This window comes from Lepisma saccharinum, chromosome 29, assembly GCF_977018435.1.
Source record: "Lepisma saccharinum chromosome 29, izLepSacc3.1, whole genome shotgun sequence".
In the NCBI taxonomy this organism is placed as follows: domain Eukaryota; kingdom Metazoa; phylum Arthropoda; class Insecta; order Zygentoma; family Lepismatidae; genus Lepisma; species Lepisma saccharinum.
In genome coordinates this window covers 39,449,568-39,474,947 of record NC_139257.1, presented here as the reverse complement: position 1 = coordinate 39,474,947, position 25,380 = coordinate 39,449,568, and the positions used below count along the sequence as shown (strand labels likewise).

At 38.0% G+C, this 25,380-nt stretch overlaps 1 protein-coding gene across 19 annotated transcripts in view; it reads left to right on the top strand.

Moving 5' to 3' along the window:
- The window catches only part of trol (terribly reduced optic lobes), a 1,072,318-nt gene that overhangs the window by 946,904 nt on the left and 100,034 nt on the right, over positions 1-25,380 (top strand). For all 19 annotated transcript variants that reach the window (XM_083114888.1, XM_083114893.1, XM_083114886.1 and 16 more), the window contains 4 exons: positions 877-1,148; positions 2,683-2,874; positions 21,792-21,955; positions 23,230-23,326. In XM_083114888.1, the coding sequence (XP_082971014.1) occupies positions 877-1,148; positions 2,683-2,874; positions 21,792-21,955; positions 23,230-23,326 (725 nt within the window). The remainder of the gene's footprint in view (positions 1-876; positions 1,149-2,682; positions 2,875-21,791; positions 21,956-23,229; positions 23,327-25,380) is intronic.

Sequence of the window (25,380 nt, the reverse complement as noted above, 5' to 3'; positions counted from 1 at the left end):
TACTTGAACTTAATGAAGTGCTGGAGGAGAGTCAAACAAAAGAATAGATGCACGCGCCACGTTGCATCAATACCAAATGCCTTTGTTAGAAACAAAAAAGCACTGCTGTTGTAAAATTTACAAGATGATATTGTTAAAGATATTCACAAGCTATTCCTATTGGAGAAATGAAACAGAATAGAAATGAATCCTTATCTTGTTAAGGGCTCTCGAAAAGTAATCACTTTACATTATATAGTAGACACGGCAAAGAATGCAATAGTGCCAGTTGAATTTTACAAATTTGTAATTAATATGTAATGTAAAAATTCTTCTTTTGCACTTGTAATAATGAAATCAATATAAGTAATGATTTCCTGAACTTCCCATGAAATAAATTGTCCAATTTTTCATGTTGACAAACTACAAAATTGTAATTCTACTATAGTACAGTATTTGTAAATATTTAACATAATAATGTTAGTATTTTTCTTATAAAATTGTTGTTAGTTTTAGCCTTCAATTGTTCTGAAAAGCACCCTTAAAATGTGGAATTACCTTATTTCACCATATAATTGTTGCACCCTGTCTTTTCGGTCCAAAAATTAGTTTATAACCCTTCATCGCTATTTCAACTATAATGCACAAATGAATAAGAACTAATGTGCTGACTTTTTCTTCAGACTGGAACAATGTTCGCTAAACTGTCCGGAAGAAATTATGTGCATCGAATTGCACTATATTCAATTTTAACATATGTGCATAAGTATTTTGTGCAAAAAAAAAAATGGCACAAAATCATCAACAATTATGCTGTGAAATATGGTATACTTTAATTTAATATTGGTCTTGGTTTAGTTTAGTCATGTAACAAGGATATTTCTGCTTCCTTTCCAGCGATACTTCAAGCCTCACGAGTGAATCACCTCAGACAGCAGTTTACGAGATCACCAGAGTAGATACAAGTGACGAAGGCTCCTACAGTTGCACAGCCAGGAATGCTGCAGGAGTAATCGAAGAAAGAGTCCAACTCATTGTCGAGAGTGCAGCCGGTGGTGGAAGCGAGCCTGGGCCTGGTGTAGCTCCTGGTACTGGTGGAATCTTCTTGCCCAGCGATGTTTTCACAGTTCCTGTTGGTGGAAGAGCGGAAATGAGGTGTCAAGTTCGAGGTAAATTTTCATTTAATACTCACGTAAATTTATTGGCACCTGGCAATCCTGAAATAGCCTCAGGCTGTTATGTTGATTTGCTTTATTTTTCTTCGCTTTTTGTGCCACTTCTGGCTAATTTGCGAAGATGGGGTTGAGTGATATGATGAAATTGATGAATGGACACTCACAAATATCCATGCCCAGGCCGGGATACGAACCCGGTACCTGATGCATCATAGCGTGATGTCAGTCTGTTATGTGTCAATAAGGGAAGCTGTTGGGCATTCTGCCATTTGATGTGGAAATAAGTGTGCCGAATTCTGTCCTATACCTCATCCTGTGTATTTTGCTGACAAAGTCTAAGCTGCCTGGCTGGATTATACAATTGCTGCAAAATGTTTATTAAACCAATGGAGGGGTTTGGACCCACTTCTTGTATATGGCCATCCCAAGTAACAGACAGTGGTTGGCCCAACGTTTGGTCAACCATACTAAAAGATCAGGATGTCTACCAGTCAGGAATGTCAAGAAATGAAGAGAAAGGTCAAGAAAGTCAATAATAGGTCAAGAAATTATGGTTGTGGTCAAGAATTTTTGCTATTTTTTTGCAGTATACTGAATTTACATTGTTATATTAACTGTACTGGGATTTGATAAAATTGAATATTTGGACATCTGAAATTGTATTGAGTTGTGGTAAAGATTTGTTCACTTTGTTTCTTAATAATTACATTATTGTATGCGTGAGGTTGTGTAAAAATATTAAGTAATGTGGCCATTCCCAACCCAGGATGAAGTCTGGATCATTAATGTTTGAGCTGGATTAATAATTATAGCAAGTCTTAAGTCTCTTGTTAATGTACAGCTTTAGTTTTCATCTTAACAGTCCTTGTGGTAGGAGTTTTTCAGCAAATAAAAATTTGTATGTTCTTAATTTACAACTATAACTAAACAGGGGGCAATTAAATAAATGTTAAGAAAGGGGGGAAAAAAGTCAAGAAAAAGGAAAGAAAGGACACGAAAACTTAAAGAATTTTGGATTTTTTATTTTGGTTACAGCTATTATTTACACTTTATGTAATTTTTTATATAATGTTTATAATTTTTTACTAAGTTATGCAAATTAGTTAATATAGAAAGTAAATTCCAAATAAAATTACAAAAATTGTTTTTCTTCATAAACTGGCTTTCATAGTAGGTAATGAGTAATATTGCAAGCCAAGAATATAATTTTGTTATTATATAATAAATAAGATACATTGCAACATATAAGTGATATATATTAGGCAATACTTATTTAAAAACTATTTTTGATATCACTTTTTTAAAACGATATTCAAAATAAGGGCAAAGAAACGATGAAATCCACATGTGAGTGCCACGCTCCACAGTATACGAACCACGTTACTGTGAAACACGTATACCAACAAAAGGTTAAAGTATAGTATAGTATAGTATAGTATAGTATAGTATAGTATAGTATATCATCACTTGATTGCATTGCAACATAATTAATGCAGTATTTTATTGTCTTTAATCAAATGATTCACAGGTAACAGGGAAGAAATCTTCCTAGACTGGAGGAGAGCGGACAATGGCCAGATGCCTGTAGATCACTTAATCCGCGATGGAGTTCTGTACATCAACAATGTTCAACCAGCAGCAGCCGGAGATTATTCTTGTTTGGGAATTAGCAACACTGGAACTGTTCTTTTCACGGCTATTGCCAGACTGGAAGTTGTTGGTAAGTAAATTTCTTATGTATGTTTTATGCTTCTTGGTACAATCAACTAATCACATTAGATTTTTAGTTTATATTTATCCTCAGAATTTACTTAATTTTGAAATTTCCATTAGTTTTTCATGTTCTGGAATAAAGTTCCAGAATATATTAATTGTGCTGGAAAAAAGTTCCAGAATATATTCATTGTAGAAGTTAATAAGAAGTTACGTAAGATTGTTACACTTTCTGTTGTGTTCAGGAGGATGAACTCATTTTTTGAAAAGCCTGAAATTTAAAAAGTTTGTGTGTGATGAAGCTAATTTCCCATCTATTAACACATACATAACAGTCGAAATCGACATACTGGAATCAGTATAAAAATCCAATTAGTGATGTAAGAAAGTTTGATAAAAATTGTATAAAGTTAATATGTAATTCAATAGTGTTGTATTGCTGTTCTATAAGGGAAATCATAAAGAATTCTGATTTTGTTCTTTTTCCTTTTCTTTTCGTGTATTTATGACCCAAAATAAAAGTTCTATAGAATAGTTGTCTGTGGAAGCACTGATCAGGCATTGTAAAACTTCAAATTACATGAAAGTTTGATGGGTAAAATTGTAAATAGGAATTGTAGCTTTCCTGGCGATGTTATTCGAACAAGTGTTCTCGGGTTACCATCTAGGTTAACCTTTTGCTGCCCAAGCATCTCGAACGAGATACCCAAAAGTAACCCTCAGGGGACCAAGCATCTCGATCGAGACGCTGTGTCAAGGTCGTAGTTTTTACGTTATAACTTTTCTATTTTTGGCTAGAATTTTGATTTTATTTTTTTATATTTTTCCTAACACATGTATTTAACAGAAATGTTTTTTTGCATTATTTTTGTCTTCATGAAAATGGAGGGGGAAAGGCGGGAAAAGGGACTTCTCTTTTGCATCTCTTTTCAAGGTCAATTTTTTGCCGACAAAGGACGACCGGCTTTGTTGTTCTAAAGCAATGCTTTTCACTTCCTCCTGCTAAGTGCATTCGAAGGAAGCTTGTTTATCAGTATCCGATGTCAAAATGAAAGTTTTCCATGAGGGCGCAAGCAGGGAGGGGGAGGGGGAAGACTGGTTGTTGAATCTGCGTTGTGATAATGGAATTTCGAAGTGCGCTGAAGGAAAGCTAGCACATGTGGCAACAGGGGTTACCCAGCATTGTCTAAAAATAGAATTTCAAGCAGCTGCAAGAATTGGCGCTCATTTGTCACTACGTTCTAGCTTTTCATCCGTGAATGTTGTGCGTAGGTGTCGTTTTGTGCCCAAGTGCGAGGACATTTTTTGGGTGAAGTGACAATTTTTGAAAATAATTTTTGGTGGTTTTCTCCATTCCCCCTCCATATATACGCCAAATTTGCATAAATTTTGCATTTTGTGCATTTTGACATTTTTTCGGGGTGGGGGTGGGGTGGGGGAAACACAATTTTTTTTAAGAAAAGTATTTTTGAGGGGATTTCCCCCCTTTCCCCCTCCATATGTACGCCGAATGTGCATAAATTATATATCGTCTGAATCTGTGATTCATTCTGCGTACAACGGTATATCTTTCATATCTCTAGGGCATTTAGTTTCTGAGCTATAGTCATTTCAAGGTACCGCTGCATTTTGAAGCTTGAATCAGTGGCGTGCCGACCATTCCTTTTGGGGGTACAACTCAAGTTAAGATTGGTGCTTTCCCATGATATGGCTATGGCTTCTTTTACTTGTCGGTCCCAGTAACCGACACATTTGGCTATTATTTTGATGTCTGCAAATAAAATTCTGTGTCCCTCTGTGATACTGTGTTCTGCAAGTCCTGACTTTTCTGGTGGGGATAATCTGATGTTCATTGCATCGTCCAATGGTCCGTCCTGTTTGGCCTATATATGGTGTCCCACACTCGCATTGTATACGGAATACTCCTGGAATCTGGAGCTCCAGATTATCCTTGACTGAATGGAGAAGAGGCTTGGTCTTGAGTGGTGGTCTGTGGATGGTCTTTACTCCGTGTCTCGGTTAAAATTGTGTGCGTCTGTGTGAATATGAAAACCATAGGAGGTGATGGGATTAACAGAGCTAAAGAATATTTTACCCTCCACTCAAAATGTACCTGCAACATGTCAAGTGACATTCACATTTGTGGTGGGGGCTTTGATTGGTGTGTGCAGGGGGGAGGGGGACACCAAGGTGTGATTGCTCCATTGCTTCATTTAAACTACTCTTTCCAGTTCTGTACTTTTTAGAAGTTTAATGTGCATTCTAAAATTACAAGTGCTGTACATACATTTGACCAGGACTGTTCGCTTGATCCAGCTGCCACGAAAACCGTCGGTGCTTCCTGTTTCTGAGGAAGTTTGATCCTTCACCAACAGACAGAAGGGTGAGAGGTGTAGAAGGGAGGGGAGCTGGTTGCTAAGTTAAATTGTTTGATAGGAAACATCAGTGGTTTCCTCACTCAGTGATGCCAGCCCCAGCAGTATGGCTCTAAACCTAGCCTAATTTGAACTTCGTTTGCACCTAACAACCTGTGTTTGGCATAATGGTAAAGTCTAGTATCATTTTTAAACATGCGTAGGTACGGAGTTGCAACTAATGCATAGTACAAGTGATACGTGCGCTAGTTTAATTGAACTCATTTTCAGTCTTTCCTCTGTTCTCTCTTACGGTCTGTTTTACCAGAACGTCCTACACCTAAAAAAAGCCAACAGTCGCCACTGGGGACACCTGCAGCTTTCAACCTCTTGGTTGACAGCCATTGCCATCCAAGACAACAGCCATAATACCACCACCTTCAATGACTGCTTCCAGATGGCGATCATCCACACTTTTACGCAATCCAACAATACCTCTATATGGAAGTGCTTGGATAGGGCTTCTTATATCAGCCATGAGGCAACCATATCACCTGACTGAGCAAGGGTACTCAGTAATGTTTCTCATCTCAATTCTAGCAGCACTAACACACTGTCAAGGGCCTCCTCGGTGGCACAGTGGTAGCATTCTCGCATTGTAATCAAGGGATCCCAGGGTTGATACCCGGTGGAGACACATGGTGGTTTGAATCCCACTCTAAACTGTAGGTCCAGTTCCAATTAGCCTTACTGTGCATAAAGCGAACTTAAAACACCAAATCAATCAATCAATCCCAACACCCCCTTTTCCCCTAACACACACACTAATGTGCAACAACCCACTCTGACCCTTGCAATCATATTAATTCTGACTAGAGAACCATATTATTTTGTGCCATTTCTTCTTTCTTGACCTGGCAACCTTGCAGGTCCAACCTTCACTTCCATGTATACAGTCCTTTTTTTCCCCCTGTGCCTGGCAATGGGGTATAACCACCATTTGAACGTTTCCAATTTATGGCAAGTGTTTCCTATTTTCTTCTTTTTATAGAAGCCCTTGGGACATCACTCTCTTTTATTCACCAAATTTATATACAGGGTGGTATCAGATCGATCTGAATATTTAATATGCTGCCGTGGTAGTGTGAGGGTGGGAGGTATGGCTGTTAGCAACAGAAGCCTTGCCATATCAGTTTGCCAGCATGCCATAGAATGGTGAACGTCGGCATTTGTAATTGAAACTTACTTCAAGAATGAATGATAGTCGCATCCCATTACTATGTAGAGATCTTCTGCAACATCTTGGGGCCGAGACTGAACAGTTCTGTAAATTCTCCATTTCATCCATCCAGCCATTATTAATGTTAATTATTACATTCTTTTATAATATATAATATGCAATATTAAATTTTATTCAACTTACTTACTACTAAAAGTGTTTATTAGTTACAATTTTACCTCATTGTCTAAGCACTGAACAGAAGTTAGGTAAGTCATACTATTAGGAAGAAATAAACCGTTGTTAGAACTAATTCTTCAGTTTTTATTGCTGTGATAACTTTTGTTTGATGGGAGATCATGATTTTTGTGTTAATACTGACAAGTAGTGGTTTAAAAGTTAAGGATACTGATAACTAATATTGTTATACAAATTTGGTATAAAATTACAAATGTTCGATGAAGGCCTTGAAGTTCATTTGCTCTCTAAAATTAAATTGGGCACAGAAATTCTTAGCAATTGTCCATGTTACCACACTTGCCATGATGAACCCATAATTAAACAATGTTCCTGCTGCATAAAATTTTATGAATTGTGTTCTACTGGGACCATGAGGATTGAATGTATTCTACAGGAGAATTGAGGAACAGGGATCAGAGTTTTACTGTATTATTCTTGTGTATCTTTATAGTACAAATACTGTAGTACCATTAAGTTTAAGACTGGTTGCTTTTTGTTACATTAGGCTACTGCCAGAGTGGATAAAAATAATGATAATTTGTGATTTTTTTTATTTAAATTGATTCTCTTATTTTTTTTAAAAAAAAACACTTAGAATTGTAACCTAAAATATTTATTTTTAGTCTTTGTAGGTGAATTTTGGCAATTTTTTTAAATCTTATTTTGCAAAATATCAGCTGCCATGTTTATTTACAGTTTAATGATAATGACACTACTTACGGTTTAACATGATTAGTATTTTCTTTATTCTTCTTCACAAAATGTTTGCTATTTTTGCCTATAAAATTAATGAACTTTAAATCATGATGAATGTACTTTCATGAAAAGTGATTCTGAAATCTACAAAATCGTTATGTACATTATTCCATAAATTATATCTTGTAAGTGATTTAAATCTTGTGATGCATTCACCGGATTGAAATCAATCCTCCTTGGCTACTGAAAAATAACTCCCTGTTTTCATTTACCTGTTGCGTGCACAGCATGAGTCACAGCAATAGAACAAAGCATTAAAAAAACTAACTTGCTGCCTTGTGAAACTATATATGCTTGATATGCACTCCCTATGTAATGTCTCACATGTCGACGTGCTAATCCATCTTGTACCACAAACATTGAACATACAGGGTTTGTCCAGAAATTAATGCAATTTGTCTTTTGCCTGCCGCTCCTCCTAGTGGTAGCATGTTGGGTTAGGTGGGGGACTCTTAGCTTCACAACGCTTCCAAGCTCAGTCTGCTCCGAACTCTGAGAGCGTCAGGATCGCTGTTTCTGTGAACCTACTGTTAGTGCTTGTGTCACGACATGCAATTATCGAACAACGCTATGTGATCAAGTTCTGTGCTAAACTGAACAAAAGCCTCGCCAACACCCACCAAATGATTCAGGAAGCCTACGGGGACTCTGCTCTCTCCTATTCTCAAGTTTCCAGGTGGTTGAAGCTGTTTAGAAATTGCCGGGAAGAGGTGGAGGATGACCCCCGCTCTGGACGCCTGTCAACCAGCTAAAGTGACGAAAATATGTGTCTTATTCGTGGTCTGTTAAATACCGATTGTCGAATGAGTGTTGGATGATAGCAGATACTCTCAGTATTCCAAAAACCACTTCCTACTACGTGGAAGTTCTCGACAGATTAAGAAAAAGGGTCGTCCGCACTTGAAAGGAGATCACCGCTACCTGGCTTTTAACACCACTACAACGCTACCAGCCACACCGCTCTGCGCGTCGCAGAGTTCCTGGCCAAGCACAGATTGGCAACTTTGCTCCAGCCCCCCTGGGGCTCCTGCAGACTTCTTTTTGTTCCCGAGGATCAAGACCACCCTGAAAGGAGCCCGATTTGGAACCATTGATGATATCCAAACTGCCATGACAAAGGCTCTAAAAGAGGTCCCTGTCGAAGCCTTTCAGGATGTGTACCGTGCATGGAAAACTCGCTCGCAAAAGTGTGTGGATGCCCAGAGGGCATACTTTGAAGAATTTGAAACGTTTGTAACGATATCTTGATATTTTTTTTTATTTTACGAACTTTACGAATACGAAATTACTTTCCGGACAAACCCTATATAATTTTCCATGTAACTTGGTATGCTGCTCTTTTGAACAGCATACAGTTTCATTATTGAGTGTGTCATGCTGTGCATACAATACAGGGTTTTCGTAAATGATTGTCGGGGTTACAAACAAGCACTGTACTTTACGTAATAAAGGTAGATACATGCAATTTTTTGCAAAATGTTAGAAAACTCACCAAGTTTTTATGACAAAGTCACAAATGTTCCATGTGCTCGCCTCGCGATATCCTGCAGATATCTAAGCGATAGTCCATTTCCTGCCACACTCGGGACAGCATATCACGTGTAACACTGTTGATGGAATTCGTTATGCGTGTTTTCAGTTCCTCGATGGTAGTGGGTAATGGAGGATAGTAAACGGTATCTTTTACGTATCCCCAGAGAAAAAAATCGCAAGGAGAAAGGTCAGGGGAACGAGGCGGCCATGATAAAAGGTTTTCATCCTCATCACTCCCGCGCCCAATCCAACGTTTTGGTAATTTTCTGTTGAGCAATGATCGCACTTCACAGTGGAAATGAGGTGGGGCTCCATCCAATTGCATGATGAAGGTGTTAGAATCTTCTTCCACTTGAGGAAATAGCCACTCATTCAACATATCCAGGAATGTCAATCCCGTAACCGTTTTCTCCATGAAGAAGAATGGACCGTACACCTTTTCTCGTGACACAGCACAAAAAACATTCACTTTAGGCGAGTCCCGAACCAATTCAACAAACTGATGAGGATTTTCCGTTCCCCATATGCGCACATTGTGTGTGTTTACTTTTCCACTTAGGTGGAATGTCGCCTCGTCAGTGGAAACGAAATTCTCGATGAAATTGTCATCGTCAGTCATGAGATTTTGCATATCGCTGGCGAACGTTTCCCGACGGTCGTTAAGTGTTAGCTTTTGATGCAGACTTAGGCGGTATGGTTTCATGTTGAGCCGTTTTCGTAGAACACTCCATAATGTTGTCTTCGGTATGTTTAGTTCCTTGGATCCAGCAGGAATCGATTTCTTCGGGCTCCGTAGATAGGTTTCACGAACTCGCTCCACATCATGTTCCGGCACTGATGGTCGACCACTGCTTTTGCCTTTGCAAATGCAACCTTTTTCCTTGAACTGTGCATACCACCTTCTAATCGAATTGTCTGATGGTGCATCTTTCCGATATCGCGCACGAAAATGTCGCTGCACAACTGTAACGGACCTCGTTGCGTGATATTCAAGGACACAGAACGCCTTCTCACTAGCAATATCCGCCATTTTGGAAAACTGCCGCCTAGCGGCAGAATCTGGAAACATAGGTCTATGAAACAAATAAGGAACAAGACTTGTTGAGTTTCTCAAGAATATCGTGCATTTGTGTTCACCGTGTCATTCACCCAAATCGGTTACAACAATGAGGAAACCCCGACAATCATTTACGAAAACCCAGTATATAAATAAGGGCAGGGAGGCCTTTTGTAGTAGATCTGTATTATTAAAGAATATCAACCCAAAAGAAAGTGCAATACCAGCAAAATAGTGGAACATAATTACTTATATCTTAAGTTGCCAGATAGTCTTGTATACCACAATCTGGTTTTAGCCCCTAAAAATGTATATTATGTTTCGTTGTAATGTATAATGTGCACTGGAATACATCATTGGAATTGAAACTCCTATTAAGTGTTAGTCCTGTGTAGACAACGAAAAAATATAATAATCCTAATAATATCACATGCATAATTTGAATATTTTTTTTTGAGTCATATTTCCGCTCTCCTGTGAAAGTAATTAAAAAAACCATGTAATCTAAATAATTGGAAGAATGGAATGGTGATACCTCTCCTTTACTTTTCTTCTTTTTATTGTATTTGCTTACTAAGGAGATGTATGTACTTTACGCGAGAAAGGTAAATACTATTAAGGCATATATGTTTGTGATCAATTCCTAGCACTTTGCACAAGCACTTTTTTTTAAAAATTTATATGTTTTGCACTGCTGACTTGTCTGAATCACTTTGAAGCATGTGGCAAGCATCAGATATATGTCAATGTTCATTACAGACATAGGTGAATAAAGTTATGAAAATGCACAATGATTTTAAAGTTAATGCATAGATATTAGTAAAGTTTACTTGTAAATATGATGTCTTCAACTTATATTTATTTCTGTCACGTAGTTGATTGTAATTTGTACTCGTGTGTTTTTGTGGTATAAATTTTTTTGTGAGTGCTACATGTGATCTTCTAGTATTGTACCTGGTAGACATAAATATATCTAGTAATTTACCAAGTTGGAAATAAAATAAGTAGGGCTGTGCCGATACCAATACCAGTGGTATCTGTATCGGAATATATCGGTTGGAATTAATCTACCAACACCAGCCGATACTTCTCAGACTTATTGGTCTTGTACAGGGGTGCCAACTCGTCAAAATTATTGTGGCATCAATGTTCGGAATCTCGTAAAAAACCATGAATTCCTCAAAATTATTAAAATTTTCATTTACAGTTCGAATCAGAGTGTCAGTTGTTCACGGATGGATATGTCACAAGTTTTGTCAACCATAATAGAAAAATATTCCCGACTTTTAATATCTGCTAGCATGGAGCACAAAACAGATCTCCCTTATATATCGATGATCTCATTCTGAATGTCATGTGAGCCATTTGTAGCCTGAACGTCCCATCCACTCTCCTAGTTCATGCACATCTTCTTTTGAAACGCTTTTTAGTAAAAATGTTAACAATACTCACAATTATATACTTAGTATATAGTAATAAGTCATGTGTTTTGGTGTAATAAGTCATGTGTTTTGCTGTAATAAGTCATGTGTTTTGCTGTATCTGGTCAACCCCCCCCCCCACCCCCCTTCACTCCAAGTTGATGGTCTACAACATTTCGAATGTCGCACAATTCGAAGTAAAATTTACAAGATGAGCAAAATAATACATTAGATTCTCTTAAGCAAAATTATTTGGGGGCTCTGCCCCCACATGGTTAACATAGGGGGGGCTTGGTGCCTATGGTCTTGTAAAAGGTCTGCAAAAATGCTGCGACATACCTTCGCGGAGTCTAATTTCCTGGAAATTATGCAAAATTCACACTTTCTATTTATTTTGTATCAACTTGGCACAAAAAACTATATTTTGTGATTACAACATATTCTGATGAAATTCTTGAATATTCTAAATCAAAGTTCTTGTCAAGTTGATCCATATAATTGCAGAAAACATTTTTACACACCAGGATTGATTAATATTTCGATAAATTTTATTGCAATTTTCAAGTATCGGTATCGGTGGGAATCTGTAAAAATATCGGCATCGGTTCAAAGCAGTATCAGCTGAGCTCTAAAAATAAGTATTACAATTTTCAGTTAGAGAACATTATCCAGTTACTGTCTTGATATTAACGGAATTTTATAATTAACTGGAAATTAGTAAACAGTGTTACAATCTGATTTCCTTGGAGCCAGGGGATTAAAAAACACTAACTGAATTCTTAGTTCCTAACTTTTGACCCTCCTCAGGGTTGGCATAAGGGAAGGGAGAAGTTTGGAAGGTATGTTCTTGTGAAAGAAAATGCTCTCTCTCTCTCTCTCTCTCTCTCTCTCTCTCTCTCTCTCTCTCTCTCTCTCTCTCTCTCTCTCTTTCTCTCTCTCTTTCTCTCTCAAAACCCCTTTTCATTTTGATTCATATGGTTCATTTTACTCTGCTTTTCTGCTAGCTTTGGCTAATTACGAAGATGAGCATGAATGGTGATAGGGTGAAAGAGATGAGGGGACATTCACAAGCACACAAGGAGAACACAACACAAAGTCCCATAGAGGATTTTACTGACCATGGGTCAAGCGGACAGAGCCTTGTTAGGCAGCAAAATGCAGTCCATGATATACTATATGGAAGTGAGATTGGCATTTGGGTGTCAGCAAAATACAGTCCACGATATACTACATGCAAGTGAGATTGCCATTTGGGTGTCAGAAAAATGCAGTTCACGATATACTACATGGAAGTGAACTTGGCATTTGGGTGTCAGCAAAATACAGTCCACGATTACTACATGAAAGTGAGATTGGCATTTGGGTGTCAGCAAAATACAGTCCACGGTTACTACATGGAAGCGAGATTGCCATTTGGGTGTCAGAAAAATGCAGTCCACGATATACTACATGGAAGTGAAATTGGCGTTTGGGTGTCAGCAAAATACAGTCCACGATTACTACATGAAAGTGAGATTGGCATTTGGGTGTCAGCAAAATACATTCCACGGTTACTACATGAAAGTGAGATTGCAATTTGGGTGTCAGCAAAATGCAGTCCACGATATACTACATGGGAGTGAGATTGGCATTTGGGTGTCAGCAAAATACAGTCCACGATATACTAAATGGAAGTGAGATTGGTATTTGGGTGTCAGCAAAATGCAGTCCACGATATACTACATGGAAGCGAGACTGGCATTTGGGTGTCAGCAAAATACAGTCCACGATATACTACATGGAAGTGAGATTGGCATTTGGGTGTCAGCAAAATGCAGTCCACGATATACTACATGGAAGTGAGATTGGCATTTGGGTGTCAGCAAAATACAGTCCACGATATACTAAATGGAAGTGAGATTGGTATTTGGGTGTCAGCAAAATGCAGTCCACGATATACTACATGGAAGTGAGATTGGCATTTGGGTGTCAGCAAAATACAGTCCACGATATACTAAATGGAAGTGAGATTGGTATTTGGGTGTCAGCAAAATGCAGTCCACGATATACTACATGGAAGCGAGACTGGCATTTGGGTGTCAGCAAAATACAGTCCACGATATACTACATGGAAGTGAGATTGGCATTTGGGTGTCAGCAAAATGCAGTCCACGATATACTACATGGAAGTGAGATTGGCATTTGGGTGTCAGCAAAATACAGTCCACGATATACTACATGGAAGTGAGATTGGTATTTGGGTGTCAGCAAAATGCAGTCCACGATATACTACATGGAAGTGAGATTGGCATTTGGGTGTCAGCAAAATGCAGTCCATGATATACTACATGGAAGTGAGATTGGCATTTGGGTGTCAGCAAAATACAGTCCACGATATACTACATGGAAGTGAGATTGGTATTTGGGTGTCAGCAAAATGCAGTCCACGATATACTACATGGAAGTGAGATTGGCATTTGGGTGTCAGCAAAATGCAGTCCACGATATACTACATGGAAGTGAGATTGGCATTTGGGTGTCAGCAAAATGCAGTCCACGATATACTACATGGAAGTGAGATTGGCATTTGGGTGTCAGCAAAATACAGTCCACGATATACTAAATGGAAGTGAGATTGGTATTTGGGTGTCAGCAAAATGCAGTCCACGATATACTACATGGAAGCGAGACTGGCATTTGTGTGTCAGCAAAATGCAGTCCACGATATACTACATGGAAGTGAGATTGGCATTTGGGTGTCAGCAAAATGCAGTCCACGATATACTACATGGAAGTGAGATTGGCATTTGGGTGTCAGCAAAATACAGTCCACGATATACTAAATGGAAGTGAGATTGGTATTTGGGTGTCAGCAAAATGCAGTCCACGATATACTACATGGAAGTGAGATTGGCATTTGGGTGTCAGCAAAATACAGTCCACGATATACTAAATGGAAGTGAGATTGGTATTTGGGTGTCAGCAAAATGCAGTCCACGATATACTACATGGAAGCGAGACTGGCATTTGGGTGTCAGCAAAATACAGTCCACGATATACTACATGGAAGTGAGATTGGCATTTGGGTGTCAGCAAAATGCAGTCCACGATATACTACATGGAAGTGAGATTGGCATTTGGGTGTCAGCAAAATACAGTCCACGATATACTACATGGAAGTGAGATTGGCATTTGGGTGTCAGCAAAATGCAGTCCACGATATACTACATGGAAGTGAGATTGGCATTTGGGTGTCAGCAAAATGCAGTCCACGATATACTACATGGAAGCGAGACTGGCATTTGGGTGTCAGCAAAATACAGTCCACGATATACTACATGGAAGTGAGATTGGCATTTGGGTGTCAGCAAAATACAGTCCACGATATACTAAATGGAAGTGAGATTGGTATTTGGGTGTCAGCAAAATGCAGTCCACGATATACTACATGGAAGCGAGACTGGCATTTGGGTGTCAGCAAAATACAGTCCACGATATACTACATGGAAGTGAGATTGGCATTTGGGTGTCAGCAAAATGCAGTCCACGATATACTACATGGAAGTGAGATTGGCATTTGGGTGTCAGCAAAATGCAGTCCACGATATACTACATGGAAGCGAGACTGGCATTTGGGTGTCAGCAAAATACAGTCCACGATATACTACATGGAAGTGAGATTGGCATTTGGGTGTCAGCAAAATACAGTCCACGATATACTAAATGGAAGTGAGATTGGTATTTGGGTGTCAGCAAAATGCAGTCCACGATATACTACATGGAAGCGAGACTGGCATTTGGGTGTCAGCAAAATACAGTCCACGATATACTACATGGAAGTGAGATTGGCATTTGGGTGTCAGCAAAATACAGTCCACGATATACTAAATGGAAGTGAGATTGGTATTTGGGTGTCAGCAAAATGCAGTCCACGATATACTACATGGAAGCGAGACTGGCATTTGGGTGTCAGCAAAATACAGTCCACGATATACTACATGGAAGTGAGATTGGCATTTGGGTGTCAGCAAAATACAGTCCACGATATACTAAATGGAAGTGAGATTGGTATTTGGGTGTCAGCAAAATGCAGTCCACGATATACTACATGGAAGCGAGACTGGCATTTGGGTGTCAGCAAAATACAGTCCACGATATACTACATGGAAGTGAGATTGGCATTTGGGTGTCAGCAAAATGCAGTCCACGATATACTACATGGAAGTGAGATTGGCATTTGGGTGTCAGCAAAATACAGTCCACGATATACTACATGGAAGTGAGATTGGCATTTGGGTGTCAGCAAAATGCAGTCCACGATATACTACATGGAAGTGAGATTGGCATTTGGGTGTCAGCAAAATGCAGTCCACGATATACTACATGGAAGCGAGACTGGCATTTGGGTGTCAGCAAAATACAGTCCACGATATACTACATGGAAGTGAGATTGGCATTTGGGTGTCAGCAAAATGCAGTCCACGATATACTACATGGAAGTGAGATTGGCATTTGGGTGTCAGCAAAATGCAGTCCACGATATACTACATGGAAGTGAGATTGGCATTTGGGTGTCAGCAAAATACAGTCCACGATATACTACATGGAAGTGAGATTGGCATTTGGGTGTCAGCAAAATACAGTCCACGATATACTAAATGGAAGTGAGATTGGTATTTGGGTGTCAGCAAAATGCAGTCCACGATATACTACATGGAAGCGAGACTGGCATTTGTGTGTCAGCAAAATGCAGTCCACGATATACTACATGGAAGTGAGATTGGCATTTGGGTGTCACAAGGGGTCACTGTGTGACTACTCACCGGGAATTATGCGCGAATTATTGGCTCTGGAAATTATGCATGAATTTTTCTGCACAGACGTGAAAATTTTCAATTTTTATTAATGTAAATCCCATTGAATTTATACATATGTGTTAATGCCCAGAGGCAAGTTTTTCACAGTTTTGCTTTTATTTTTGTTGAGGAAGGAAAAGAAAAGAAAGCTACGTGGAAAATGAAACAGAATTATCTCAATTCATTAACTTTGTTAGCGGTCTTTGCAGAACAATACCGAAGATTATTGAAAGATAAGATATCTGAAATTTGATTTCTTGAAGTTGATTAGGTAAATTTGAAATTTTTGCACAATTAATAATTTTTCTTAGATTACTGAATGAGCATGAATGGTGATAAGGTGAAAGAGAGGAGGGGACAATCACAAACACACAAGGAGAACACAACACAAAGTCCATAGAGGATTTTACTGGCCATGGGTCCAGAGGACAGAGCCTAGTTAGGCAGCAAAATGCAGTCCATGATATACTACATGGAAGTGAGATTGGCATTTGGGTGTCAGCAAAATACAGTCCACGATATACTAAATGGAAGTGAGATTGGTATTTGGGTGTCAGCAAAATACAGTCCACGATATACTACATGGAAGTGAGATTGGTATTTGGGTGTCAGCAAAATACAGTCCACGATATACTAAATGGAAGTGAGATTGGTATTTGGGTGTCAACAAAATACAGTCCACGATATACTACATGGAAATGAGATTGGTATTTGGGTGTCAGCAAAATACAGTCCACGATATACTAAATGGAAGTGAGATTGGTATTTGGGTGTCAGCAAAATACAGTCCACGATATACTACATGGAAGTGAGATTGGTATTTGGGTGTCAGCAAAATACAGTCCACGATATACTAAATGGAAGTGAGATTGGTATTTGGGTGTCAACAAAATACAGTCCACGATATACTACATGGAAATGAGATTGGTATTTGGGTGTCAGCAAAATACAGTCCACGATATACTAAATGGAAGTGAGATTGGTATTTGGGTGTCAGCAAAATACAGTCCACGATATACTAAATGGAAGTGAGATTGGTATTTGGGTGTCAGCAAAATACAGTCCACGATATACTAAATGGAAGTGAGATTGGTATTTGGGTGTCAACAAAATACAGTCCACGATATACTACATGGAAATGAGATTGGTATTTGGGTGTCAGCAAAATACAGTCCACGATATACTAAATGGAAGTGAGATTGGTATTTGGGTGTCAACAAAATACAGTCCACGATATACTAAATGGAAATGAGATTGGTATTTGGGTGTCAGCAAAATACAGTCCACGATATACTAAATGGAAATGAGATTGGTATTTGGGTGTCAGCAAAATACAGTCCACGATATACTAAATGGAAATGAGATTGGTATTTGGGTGTCAACAAAATACAGTCCACGATATACTAAATGGAAATGAGATTGGTATTTGGGTGTCAGCAAAATACAGTCCACGATATACTAAATGGAAATGAGATTGGTATTTGGGTGTCAGCAAAATACAGTCCACGATATACTAAATGGAAGTGAGATTGGTATTTGGGTGTCAGCAAAATACAGTCCACGATATACTAAATGGAAGTGAGATTGGTATTTGGGTGTCAACAAAATACAGTCCACGATATACTACATGGAAATGAGATTGGTATTTGGGTGTCAGCAAAATACAGTCCACGATATACTAAATGGAAGTGAGATTGGTATTTGGGTGTCAGCAAAATACAGTCCACGATATACTAAATGGAAGTGAGATTGGTATTTGGGTGTCAACAAAATACAGTCCACGATATACTAAATGGAAATGAGATTGGTATTTGGGTGTCAGCAAAATACAGTCCACGATATACTAAATGGAAATGAGATTGGTATTTGGGTGTCAGCAAAATACAGTCCACGATATACTAAATGGAAATGAGATTGGTATTTGGGTGTCAGCAAAATACAGTCCACGATATACTAAATGGAAATGAGATTGGTATTTGGGTGTCAGCAAAATACAGTCCACGATATACTAAATGGAAATGAGATTGGTATTTGGGTGTCAGCAAAATACAGTCCACGATGTACTAAATGGAAATGAGATTGGTATTTGGGTGTCAGCAAAATACAGTCCACGATATACTAAATGGAAATGAGATTGGTATTTGGGTGTCAGCAAAATACAGTCCACGATATACTAAATGGAAATGAGATTGGTATTTGGGTGTCAGCAAAATACAGTCCACGATATACTAAATGGAAATGAGATTGGTATTTGGGTGTCAACAAAATACAGTCCACGATATACTAAATGGAAATGAGATTGGTATTTGGGTGTCAGCAAAATACAGTCCACGATATACTAAATGGAAATGAGATTGGTATTTGGGTGTCAGCAAAATACAGTCCACGATATACTAAATGGAAGTGAGATTGGTATTTGGGTGTCAGCAAAATACAGTCCACGATATACTAAATGGAAGTGAGATTGGTATTTGGGTGTCAACAAAATACAGTCCACGATATACTACATGGAAATGAGATTGGTATTTGGGTGTCAGCAAAATACAGTCCACGATATACTAAATGGAAGTGAGATTGGTATTTGGGTGTCAGCAAAATACAGTCCACGATATACTAAATGGAAGTGAGATTGGTATTTGGGTGTCAGCAAAATACAGTCCACGATATACTAAATGGAAGTGAGATTGGTATTTGGGTGTCAACAAAATACAGTCCACGATATACTACATGGAAATGAGATTGGTATTTGGGTGTCAGCAAAATACAGTCCACGATATACTAAATGGAAGTGAGATTGGTATTTGGGTGTCAACAAAATACAGTCCACGATATACTAAATGGAAATGAGATTGGTATTTGGGTGTCAGCAAAATACAGTCCACGATATACTAAATGGAAATGAGATTGGTATTTGGGTGTCAGCAAAATACAGTCCACGATATACTAAATGGAAATGAGATTGGTATTTGGGTGTCAACAAAATACAGTCCACGATATACTAAATGGAAATGAGATTGGTATTTGGGTGTCAGCAAAATACAGTCCACGATATACTAAATGGAAATGAGATTGGTATTTGGGTGTCAGCAAAATACAGTCCACGATATACTAAATGGAAGTGATATTGGTATTTGGGTGTCAGCAAAATACAGTCCACGATATACTAAATGGAAGTGAGATTGGTATTTGGGTGTCAACAAAATACAGTCCACGATATACTGCATGGAAATGAGATTGGTATTTGGGTGTCAGCAAAATACAGTCCACGATATACTAAATAGAAGTGAGATTGGTATTTGGGTGTCAGCAAAATACAGTCCACGATATACTAAATGGAAGTGAGATTGGTATTTGGGTGTCAGCAAAATACAGTCCACAATATACTACATGGAAGTGAGATTGGTATTTGGGTGTCAGCAAAATACAGTCCACGATATACTAAATGGAAGTGAGATTGGTATTTGGGTGTCAACAAAATACAGTCCACGATATACTACATGGAAGTGAGATTGGTATTTGGGTGTCAGCAAAATACAGTCCACGATATACTAAATGGAAGTGAGATTGGTATTTGGGTGTCAGCAAAATACAGTCCACGATATACTACATGGAAGTGAGATTGGTATTTGGGTGTCAGCAAAATACAGTCCACGATATACTAAATGGAAGTGAGATTGGTATTTGGGTGTCAACAAAATACAGTCCACGATATACTAAATGGAAGTGAGATTGGTATTTGGGTGTCAACAAAATACAGTCCACGATATACTAAATGGAAGTGAGATTGGTATTTGGGTGTCAACAAAATACAGTCCACGATATACTAAATGGAAGTGAGATTGGTATTTGGGTGTCAACAAAATACAGTCCACGATATACTAAATGGAAATGAGATTGGTATTTGGGTGTCAGCAAAATACAGTCCACGATATACTACATGGAAGTGAGATTGGTATTTGGGTGTCAGCAAAATACAGTCCACGATATACTAAATGGAAGTGAGATTGGTATTTGGGTGTCAACAAAATACAGTCCACGATATACTACATGGAAATGAGATTGGTATTTGGGTGTCAGCAAAATACAGTCCACGATATACTACATGGAAGTGAGATTGGTATTTGGGTGTCAACAAAATACAGTCCACGATATACTAAATGGAAGTGAGATTGGTATTTGGGTGTCAGCAAAATACAGTCCACGATATACTACATGGAAGTGAGATTGGCATTTGAGTGTCAGCAAAATGCAGTCCATGATATACTACATTTCTGAGTATACGCCGAGTGGTTAGCACATCGCGCTGCAACGCCAAGGGTCCCGGGTTCGAATCCCGGTCGGGCTTGGTTGTTTGTGAATGTCCATTCATCAATTTCATCATTTCATCACTCATCCCCATCTTCGCAAATTAGCCAAGAGGCACAAAACGCGAAGTAAAATAAACTAAATCAATCAATCAAATCAATCAATCAAATACTGTATATACACTGTTCAGTTTGATTTGAATTAGAATTTTTGTGTACGTTGGAATAATTGCACAGACCCTTTATATTGTTAATATAAGTATGTGTGTGTGTAGGTGTGCATGCGTAGGTGGCGTGAGGCAGTAATACGTAAGGTTGAAATAGAGAAGACATCTACTTGCGCCCTTGAATTGTACGAATGTTCACCTTGAAAACTGGGAATTATACTTGAATTTTTTCATGATCCTAGAGTAGCCACCTTGGGTCATCACTTACACCCCATGAAATTTTGAGTATGATACTGCATACAATCCAGATATTGGCCAATCAATCTATAATGTCATATTTAAATAATGCTATACAGTGGGCTGCCCTCAATGGCAGAGTAGTTAGCACAGCATGCTGCGATGCAAGGAGCCTGGGTTCGAATAGTGCTCTGAGCGTGGTGTTTTTTTAGTGTCCCTTCAACATATCATCCATCACATCATCATGATAAACTAAAAGCAACAAAAATGTCGCTTATAACAAAAAATTTATATTTTATAAGGACTAAATGTAACTGCCAGGTACAATTCTAAAGATATTCTGTGTATTTGTTGAAACACGCTGAAACACTTTTCGCAATGCCTGACACATACTTCTCTTCATTTGCTTCTGACTTGCCACACACACAACATAGGTCGGAAAGGTAAGATATCCTGCAATTCCAGATAGTAACGATGACTACAAAATACATTTTGCAGCTGAAGGATAAATAAAAGTAGTTCTTGCTGCATTATAGTTCAGAAACTTAATATTTCATTAGTGTCATAGTATCTGTGTCCTTCATGCTGCTTCTTGTTATAAACTTTACGTATTTGTTGGAAGAAGAAGCCATATTTTATTAAATAATAGTATCAACTATTTCAGATATATTTACACAATTATAAGTTTATGAGAGTAGCAGAATTTCTCAAAGTTAATCAGTGCCTGCAATTGTATATTAAATTTAATTTAACCGTTATTCATTTTGTTTATACAAATAATGTTTTGTGTTTTGTAAATAGCACCTCCACGCATTCAGCTGAATCCAGTTCGCCAGGTTGTCCGTCCCGGAGACGTTGCTTACATTGCATGTTCAGCCACTGGTGATCAACCAATTGTCATTGGGTGGAATAAGGTAGAAGGACAGCTCCCACCATCTGTTGTCGTGACAAATGGGCAGTTAACAGTAAGTTGTGTTTTATATTTATTATTTTTAAAGCTGAGCTGATATTGATACTGATGTCAGCTCTTAATTAAAAATTTTGGATATTAACATGGTTTCTTTCCATTTTTTTGTATCTAAAGTATTTTAGACAAATTTCTACAAATTTTCATTCACTTGGATACCATATGATGCCAGTGTAACTAACAAAATGATAAATTATAAGGGTCAGCCAGTGGAAAACAGGCCACCTCATACAGTAGATCTTGACCTGCCAACGTCACTCGCTCCCCATACACTGCAGGCATTCAACGGTGAATGTGTGCATACTAGCACCTTCCGCCACCAGGAAATGCATGACTGCTCGCTGTTCTTCCTTACTCGTCTCCATGATATGCCAGATGGCAAGTCCCTGCACGTCTGCATTTCACACGGCTCACGCTCGCACTGCTTCAAACAAGCATGTAATGCAACTGCCATTTACTGGCCAACAACGGAACTCCCTTCCAGTGGCAGGAGTTTCATGGAGCCATGCGATTTACATGTTGAGATATACAAGGTGACCCTCATATTATTCACCTTGATTCAGAAGTGATGGTGTAAAAAGACAGACCTCTAGCAAGTACTAAAAATGGTAAGCAGCAATTCGCAGAAGGAAATGAAGGTGCAAGGTCATACGTTTTTGTGTGTGTGTGGTAGTGTAGCTAAACACCGTTAAGAGCACAAGTGGCATAGTCTCTCAAGATCAAGACATCGAAGCAAGAGAAAGCATTTTGCATGTTGGTATTTGCTCAGACAGGGTATCAAACTGTACAGCTACAGTTTCGAACAAAATTCAGTAAGTGTGTACCGCATAGAAACTGTACTGCCTGTTGGGTGAAGCAATTTGAATCTACTGGCTGTGCACCACCAAAAAATCTGGACACCCACAGACGATATGAGGATATGCTGGGACATTGCCTGGCCAGAACTTGAGTAATGTCTTGATATCTGTGATGTCACCAGTGGTACCCACATCGAACACTTGTGATGATTATGTATTTTTATTTCATGTCAATATGGTTCCTGTGTGTCATTTTATATCGGAACAAGTAATATTTTATTTTACACCTTTACTTCTGAAACACCCTGTATTTACTGTTAATTTTTTTATGTACACCATCATACAAAGGGGACAAAGTATTAGTACCAAATCAGTTTGTCTTAACTTTTAGACTTTTAAATTAATTATATGAATGAAGAGATGGAAATGAATCAAATATGGTTTCTAAATTGTATTTACTTTTTTTTTTTACTAGTTCAGAGGAATTTCTGTATCTGATGCTGGTCGTTACATTTGCACTGCACAAAATTCAGCAGGCCAAGCAGAGGCTGTAGCAGAGGTAATAGTGAATGGTGAGTATTAATTACAATTTAGTGTAAAGTATAAAGTTAACATCTGTTGCTGAAAGTTAATTTCTGAAAAGACAAGTTATGCATATTTTAGTATTATTGGCCCTTCATTACAAGTTGTATATATACAAATTATTTGGATATTATTGTGGTAAAAATTTACTATCCTTTGGACACCTCTAATTTTTTCGTTTCGTCAATTTTTGACATTCGTACTTACGTATCTGCTTCGCGGAACATTCCTGAATATGTATCAACGTTGTTTTGATGAAATTTGAACTATGTTTCCTAACCTAACAGAACTAACCTAACCACATGCCAATGGTTCGTGGGACTAGCGCCAATGGTTCATGGGGCTAGTGCCAATGGTTCGCAATTATTTCCAATTTCTAGATCCTGATACTAACACGACACCAAATTTTAACTATGTTTCCGAACCTAACAGAACTAACCTATCCACGTGCCAATGGTTCGTGGGGCTAGCTTTTCTCCGTCAGAGAATTAATTTTCAACGAACAACATGAATTTCAGCTATGAAACATTCCCACATCACACGAAATACCTTCCCGATGTTCGACAATGCTACAGGAACTTATTACGGTACGAAGTTTCTTCTGTAAAAATAAATAAATGTGTCTGAAGGATAGTAAACAAGTACCATTATTGTTAAAATACAAGTTCCTCCTAAGGATTTTTTTTGTAAATTAATTTGTCAAGGGGGTTGGTAATTGCTACTACTTATTTCTTTTATTGGCATCTTTTTATATTCAGGATATCCTTTAAATTCATGGGAATAATGACATTATTTTGCTATAAATTACAGGCTGTTTTTAGAAATATTAGATAATTATCAATTTTTACAATATTCCAATATGCTTGTATCAGCAAATACCAGTTAATCTGCCTCATCCCACTTTTTAATGGCATAATTTTGCACAAAATTACATATTTTTTAATAGAAATTAATAGTAACAATATTATTCACAATTAACATTCGTCAGAAAACTAAATTCACAATTCCCATACTCAAAACAGCACTTTACGGAAACTCTTTCATAATCACCACGATAAAAGAATGGAATGAACTACCCTTACCACTGACCTCAGGGGAGCTCCACCCTGCAACATACAAATTAAACTTAAAATAAATATCTACTGTCCAAACATAGTGCTTGGCTTTGTCTCTTCTGTAAGGTACAGGAATAAGGTATTGGCTTTAGTTCTTTAGTTTGAGCATTAACTCTGTAATAATGGTATATCAATTGTGGTTTTAGATTTTACTCTGTGTAATCAGTACATTGACAGTTTAGATTTCTAAGTATATGTCTATTATATTTCTATATTTTAACTTTTCTACTGTAAGACTGTAAAGTATCAATTGCAATATATATATGACAATGGTTTGCTGTAAAGCCAGCTTTAGACGAAAGTATTTCCTTTAACATTTTTGCTAGCATAAATGCTTCCAAAAAATATTATAGCTGACAGTACTTTGCACGAAAGCATTTCATGGAACATTTCGGCTAGCTGTTGAGATTACATTGTATGATACATACAGTACGATAGGCACATCGAGTTACACCATTTATGGCGAGTGCACGGTGTTTAAATATTGAAAAAACTAAAATATTCTTTCATACGTGTACAGCAAACATTGTAAAGTATATATTTAATCAGCGCCATGCTTCTCTAGCTAAAACCATTTAATACGAAGCGTAATTCCTCTCGGTTGAATAATTATCGTGTTTTAAAAATGTGAAGTGATATGTTGTTTACATCTCACGTGGCCACCATTACAACTGAGCTTGTGACCTAGAGGTCGCTTCTGATTGGTTATGCTACGAAAAATGCTATGGAAATAGAATGGATCCTATCCTTGAGAAATGCCATGAAATATGCCATGGCATCTGAAATGCCATAACATTTCTCACTTTACACGGTAGAATTTTGATCATGTCACAAATGTTAAGGTAATGCTTCTGTCTAAAGCAGGCTTAATGAAGGTGATTCTATTCTATTCACTTACCAAAAAAAAAAATCCCTATTAAAACTTAACA